The 6,927-nt window shown below is 42.1% G+C and overlaps 2 protein-coding genes across 4 annotated transcripts in view; both read left to right on the top strand.

The window, feature by feature from the left end:
- Positions 1-266: 266 nt before the first annotated feature.
- RB195_013495 (uncharacterized protein) lies at positions 267-4,582 on the top strand (the record flags this gene model as incomplete). Of its 3 annotated transcripts, XM_064203339.1 has the most annotated exons (9): positions 267-407; positions 652-732; positions 825-941; positions 1,091-1,162; positions 1,198-1,227; positions 1,913-2,035; positions 2,195-2,311; positions 4,303-4,345; positions 4,551-4,582. In XM_064203339.1, the coding sequence occupies 9 exons, from the start codon at positions 267-269 to the stop codon at positions 4,580-4,582; spliced, it is 756 nt and encodes a 251-aa protein (XP_064059219.1). The 3 variants fall into 3 exon arrangements, with proteins under 3 accessions (XP_064059219.1, XP_064059218.1, XP_064059220.1); XM_064203338.1 differs by lacking the exon at positions 1,198-1,227; XM_064203337.1 differs by lacking the exons at positions 1,198-1,227; positions 4,551-4,582 and having other exon boundaries at positions 4,303-4,353.
- Positions 4,583-5,280: 698 nt separating this feature from the next.
- The window catches only part of RB195_013494 (uncharacterized protein), a gene marked incomplete at both ends in the record, with an annotated part of 4,426 nt that continues 2,779 nt past the window's right edge, over positions 5,281-6,927 (top strand). The window contains one exon of the mRNA XM_064203336.1: positions 5,281-6,777. Within this exon, the coding sequence (XP_064059217.1) occupies positions 5,281-6,777 (1,497 nt within the window). The remainder of the gene's footprint in view (positions 6,778-6,927) is intronic.

The following is a 6,927-nucleotide window of genomic DNA, read 5'->3' as shown; positions in this document are numbered from 1 at the left end:
ATATTTTATGAGTAGTTAACACTTCAGATAACATGGTGACTAGTACTGAAGTTCGAGAAAATGGAAAAATTCGATATAACCGAACTAAATCTACTTTGACGCCAATCAAAAATGTATTCATCAGTAATTGACGATTGAAGGGGATCGGTTCACTAATCGGATCATTTTTACATTTTGATCGAGTCACGAGACTGTTCTCTGCCTACCCTGGATCACCTGATGTAGTATACTTACAGTAATCACTGAACTCAACTCCTAGGATTGTTATGAACCTGTACACACCATCCAATGGACTGCTTGAGACTCATGTCACGTGGAAAGACATCGAAGAAGATATGCAAAGGGAATTAGGAACTGATGCTTTCTTTGGTCCCAATAAAAGTGCAACGAATATTGGAGAAGGCAACGTAAGCTTAGCATATTATTATTATAAATTGTTATACTGTTATTTATTTACGCATTCATCATCATCATTTTATTGTTATTATTTATTTTCATTTTCATATAACTCATTTCCATCATTTTTAGTGTTTATTTGCTAATCATTGTTGCATATATTAAAATTATTGTTATTTTCAGCGTGGAAGAATTTATACCATCGAGCGCTTGAAGAATATTGAAATTAATTTTATGAAAGATGTGTTGTTTTAGGGTTACATGTCAAGAATTGGACTTATTAAACCAGATTGGCAGCAAAAAGATAAGGAACTTCCTGAAAAATTCGTTGTCAAGGTCATCCTACGTCTCTTATTGATTTTTTGAACAGCTAATGCCAATTTCTTTGCCTTTTTTTACTAAAATGAATGGTTGCTTCAAAAATTTAGATTGCATGTCAACTCGCAATGCAGAAATTCACCTCAGAACTACCAGAAGGAGCGGACGTAGAGAACTTTTTCGATTCATCTGAATTCAAGGACTCCTGGGAAGACGTTCAGAAGCGGGTAACGTTTAATGAATGGTTTATGGAAATATAATTAGAAAAATTGATTACAAAGAGAGTCGAAAAAACTTCGAATCCAATAAAATCCCATCAGAAACACGCTGTTGCAAATTTTGATTACCTCCTTAGACCGAGAAAGAAATCTTTTAGGTTCATAATGCAGAAGTAACCGTATACGACCACCTGAAGAAACTTCCTCTGGGAGAAATTCCTTGCCCAAAGGTTTGTTTTCAGACACAATCTTCTGCAACTTCCAGGAAATCGGCGAAGGACAAACACGTTTGTTTGTAAGTTGGAATTGGACAATGACAATGATGCAAAAAATCCTTGATTACTTGATTCTTCTGAGAAAACCATTGATTTTAACGTCATTCTACAAATGACAAATTATTTGACCCTGTGCTTGAATCAAATAATTTGTAATTTGTAGAATGCATTAAAAGCTATAAAAGCCCACGAAATACATACACTTACTTGCTTACTCTTTTTCACCCTCCTCCAGAGTATTATATTAAAAGTCTTTATTTTTATCTATAACGTGGCTGAAAAAAAACCAGAAATTTCATATTTCGTTACTTATATTGTAGTACAAGCAATTGAAGGTACTTGTAAAAAGAAATGGTTTTTGAGAAGATCGTCTAAAGCTGCTCCACGGCCCACCCCTGACAGGAACTTCCAGAGCTATTATTATTTAAATAAGGCTCTACCTCAATGGTGCTTGTCCCAATAACCGAAAACAACAGTTCGCTTCCTCCAATAGTTACGGAGTGTAGAAAATGGAGTGCAGAAGCATTTTTTCACTCCAATTTTAATAAACCTAATAGAAATGAAGAGGTTTTTCTTCTTAAAATCTCCAGTTTTGTAGGATATCTTCGAACAATAACATATTTGATATACTTCAATATACAATTTCCAGAAAAATAGGCAGTGTAATTAATTAATTTCAATTATAATTGGGAAAGCCGATTTCAGCTTTATTACGCCAGGAAATTCTCGAAAAATAATCCTCTCAAGGGATATTTGATCATGGAGCACTTCGACAATACAAAACCTGTACACATGTTTGAGAATGTTTCTCTGGGAACCATAGTAGAGGTGAATTTAAAGTGATATGTGTTTGAATCAAATAATTCGTAATTTGTAGAAAACAAAACAACGTATTTTAGTGTTAGTATAGTAGTTATTTTTTAGATAACTACTATAAACATATTTTATTTTTTAAATAACTACTATACGTACAAACACTGATTTCAGATTCTGCGTGCTGTAGCAACACTGGAAGCTCTTTCCCTAAACTTCACACCAGAAGAGAAAAGTCAATTCACGGAAAAACCTTTCACGGAAGTTTTTGCGCCATTCTTTACAGAGGAGGTTAGTAGATCCAGAAAAAATTCGGGAGCGTGGCATCTTGAACAGATAGCTCTATTTCTCTCAAGATGTAAGGCAATTCTTGGTCACTGTTTTCCTTATTTTCTACACCACATTTTATCGTTGCCTACTTATTGCAGCAGAGCAGCCAAGAGGTAAACTGCTCAGTGAAAGACACGGGCGCTTGCAACTTATAGCCTGTTGGTTCAACTGCTTTAGATCAACTGCCGCTGATCGATTCACTCTTAGTTTTACTCATGATCGCCACATGGAAATCATTTCCATGGCTTTTTTTGTTTTGTTTTCGAGAATGACTGAGCATGATTTTCTAGGTACAACGTCTCATTCGTGCAGCTACAGTTGGAGTAGATTGATCGGGAGATCACCAATCGATTAAAACAAACTTGCTTATGGTTGCAAAGAGGCGTGACTTTCATTGAGCGGTTGACCTCTCGGCTCTTTTGCCGCAATAAAGAGCCCACGGCAAAATGTAAGAGAAGGAGCAAGTAAACAGGGTAGATGCCCTAAACCTTGAAAAAAAGTAGGGCATACCTGTTCGACATGTCTGCCACCCCAGGAAAATAGATAAATATGAGGCTGGAATTTTTTACTCACCTTACAGTAGAAATTAATCAATAATATAATCACCATGATTAACTACAACAGTGTCTCGCCTGATGGGAGGGCCAGCGATCCTTTTCTCCCAGAAGTCGAGGAGGCAAGATCGGGAGAATAGGTAGGATGGGGCACCGTGTCCCAGCCTAACCTTTCCAATTTTTCATGGGTCTCCTTAGCTACATGGGGCCCAGCGTTATCGTGGAGGAGGTGCACCGAAGCTCGTCTCTTTTCGTTTTTCTCGAACCGCCGATGCTAACATCTGAAGCTGACTAGCGTATATGGGACCGGTGACGATGTGGCCTTGTGAGAGCAGCTCATAAAACACAGCATTCCCCTCAAATCCCAGAACCAACAAAAGAGACACTTCTAGGAGTGGAGGTCTGATTCGGCTTGAGTCGGCGGGTCTTCTCCTCGGTCTCCACAATGCGCGTTGCGCGTTAGAGTCGTGGGACCCAACTCGCATCTTCAGTAATAAGATTTTTGAGAAACTCTTTTCGATGCCGGGCGAAGAAGGAGAGATTGATAGATGGATACCCGAGTAAACCGGGCACCATCCGTAAATTTGTGAAGGATCCATCGGGCCAGCACTTTTCTGCAACCAAGGGCCTGGACGCGACTGACGACTGTTGAATGGGTACACCCGAATTTCCTCGCAAGACTGCGGGTGTTGGTCTCCCGATCCTCTTTGACAGCGTCGAGAATGGCGGAGACTTCGACAGTGTGAGGGCGTCCCGACCGTGTCTCCGCTTCCGAACCGAACAAACCGGCGCTTGAGAGTCCTGATGGTAGTGGCGCCCTCGCCCAATCTGCTTTTGATGTTGCGGGCTGCTGCCGTTGCTCCAATGACGCCACGCCATTCACAGAAGATGAAAGATCGAAGTTACTTTTGCGTGATTGACATTAAAGTTAAGCAAGCCCCCGGCTATATACACCCACTGTGGAGAAGCTTTGAGAATGTTCTACAACTACAACATGGTGCAATATGGGTTGGGCCCAAAAATGGAAAGTTCTGAAAGAATGGCCAGTTTCTCCACAAGTGGGGCTGGTGAACTACGTTTTACACGTTTTTTACACGTTTTTACAGATTGTCACGAAAGGCATCATCACGCCAGCCCACCAACAATATTTCATCAAAACCTCGTTGGTGCGAGAAGAAAACATAAATCCACTTCATTGTGCAGAGGCTTCAAGAAGGGGGACATAGATATTGTTAAACAGCAAAAGGTTTTTGCAGGACGCGTTTTCATTCCCATTCTCTGCATTCAAAGGAAGACTAAATCCGTGGAGCACTTCCACCTCAGTTCTTTAGAAAAACATTAAAAAAAAAGAAAAGAAAAAAGAAAGAAGAAAATTATTGTTAATTTCCACTTTTTTAGATCTTGGGTATCGCGGATCATCGCGATTGCTCGCCGCGCGATGGTATGTGAGCAGGACGGGTGCGCAGCTTATCTCCTCTCTCATCTAAAAAACAGTGCTGCGCACCCGCCCTGCAGACCTTCTTAAGCCTCCAGTGAGGCTTCTTTGTTTCATTGTCTTTTTTTTATATAATAATTCCATTTTTGTTCTTTTCTCTCTTGTACATTTTTTGGTTGATTTTTATGAGGTTTAATTACCCAAGTTTGAGGTAATGAATGGTTGATTGCGTTGGGTGGTTGAGTGTCGTTTTCGTAACCGCGTGGCACAAGGCACGAGCTTAACCGCTACTTTATGGTGCATGGCTATTTCGATCTCGGACGCACGGACACAGGTACGATAGGGATTTTCGGCTAACGAAAGTTCGGATTTTGTCGCTTCTTGTTGTGGATTTTACGTTTTGGATCGCTCTCACACTACTTCACACAATCCTTCTTCCTTCACTTTTGGAGCAAAACCTCGCTTTCCCCTTTGGACGACGCAAAAAAAAAAAAAAAAACGCTGATTTTTCCAATCATTCACACATTTTGGAATTTTAACACCCCACGGATTTGGCTAGGAACAAACAGGCCATCACTTTCCTCCCTTCTCACCTCTTACGCTGTAGTGCCAGGACTTTCAACGAACAGCTGCAGTCCGCATTTTTTCCTTTCACACTTGGATTGCACTCTTCTCTTTCCGGGAATCCCCGTTTTTTTTTTTTTTTGCGCCTTTGAAATAATTTCGCGTTCTCCATTTTGGGCGACGCCAGACAAACAGCGCTCTCTATTCTCCCGATTTTCTGGACCTAGAAAAGGCACAAGATTCTGCCTGAAACAAAAGTAGCATTAGCCTCATCCGTACCGTATCAGAGCTATTTTCTTCTCAGTTCATCTTCATTGAAGATTTTTTTTGTTTTGTGCGATACGCATGCCCGGTTTGGTCTTCTCAGTTGGTGAAAAATGGTTGGTCCAGCATCACTAAGAACAAAAAAGGCCTTACTGACACGATACTGCAATAATTTGTCTCGGGTAATCGAGAGAATCGATTCTGCTCACACCGCCGCGCAAGCTAGTAGCGATGACGCAACATCTCCTCCACGCATCAAAGCATCGCTGTTTGAACTCGACGCCACGGCAAAGCTAGCGGCAGATGCCTTGAATGCTTTCACGGCAGCGCTGGACGAGATCGATGAACTACCCGAAGAACAAGACAAGCAGGCGAACGACTACATTGACTCATCGCTTTCGTTGATTGAGCGCGCTCGTCTGATGGCGATTGAACTCGACGCAAAAAACATTGGGGACCGGGAGGAAAATGACGAGAGAGGATGGACAGAGATGATGAGACCAAAACTTCCGCCAATACCCATACCCATATTTACGGGAAAGCTTCAGGAATACACCAACTTTTGGACACTTTTCGAATCCAACGTCGACAGACAACCACTCACCAATCTACAGAAGTTTAACTATTTATTAACCGCTTTGCGAGGAGAACCCCGAGAACTGATTAAACGATATCCAATAACCGAAGCCAACTATACGCACGCCATTCAACTTTTGAGGGACAAGTATGGGGACGAATCTAAGCTCATCGCGGACTTACAATCGCGCCTTGAAATGACGAAGGCAGACAACAAATCTATCTACGCTCAACGTCGCCTTCTCGAACAAATTCTTCCCATAGTAACTCAGTTGGAAGAGTTGGGAATAACACTGAATGGCTCGTATCCTACAAAGAAGCTTCTCTCCAAGTTTTCTTACACATTGCAGCGTCAAGTTCTGGAACGCTGCCTCTTGCAAAATAAGAAAGAAACCGATTGGATTATGCGGGATGTGCTCTCTGAGCTGGACGATCTGATAACCACACAAGAACAGATCAGTGAAATGATCGATAGCATTCCCAACAAGTGTGATGATCGCAGCAGAGATTCTCATAACAACAACAGATCGAAGAAATTCCTCATGAAGAATGCGACGACAAAGCCTGACCCGAATGCATGTATGTTTTGCGGATCAACGCAACACAAATCAGCTGATTGCACAAGGATTCCAAGCATCCACCAGCGACGTACTTATATGCAACAACATAGGAGATGCCTCAACTGTGGGAAAGAAGGCCACTTTGTGAAAGACTGCACAAGTAAAGGATGCAGGTATTGCACGGGGATGAAGCATCATCATACCCTCTGCCCCCAGAGGCACAACTTGGGAGAGACCACAGACCAAACCCCACCAAGGGCAAGGACAAACACTAATACTCCACAGAACAGACCGCCGGTACCCAATGTACCTCGGAATACGAAACGACATGTGAAAACTGCGGTAGCGACGGCACAACCAGTGCAGACTACCGACAGCAGCGCGACCTACCCGGACATAACGGATACTGCGCAGCACTCACCGCAAGATACATCTATCCTTCAGAATAGTACGGTAGACGCCCTGGACAATAAGGTATTGTTACTGACAGGAGTAGCGCGGGTACGGGATGAAGCGCGTGATGACTGGAAAGAAGTGGAGATCCTCTTCGACACAGGAGCCGACCAGTCATTCATAAGCTCTGCTCTCGCAGAAGAATTGAACCTGAAATGTACAAAAGAGAAG

This window comes from Necator americanus, chromosome V (assembly GCF_031761385.1).
Source record: "Necator americanus strain Aroian chromosome V, whole genome shotgun sequence".
Lineage (NCBI taxonomy): Eukaryota > Metazoa > Nematoda > Chromadorea > Rhabditida > Ancylostomatidae > Necator > Necator americanus.
This window is presented reverse-complemented; position numbering and strand designations above follow the sequence as displayed.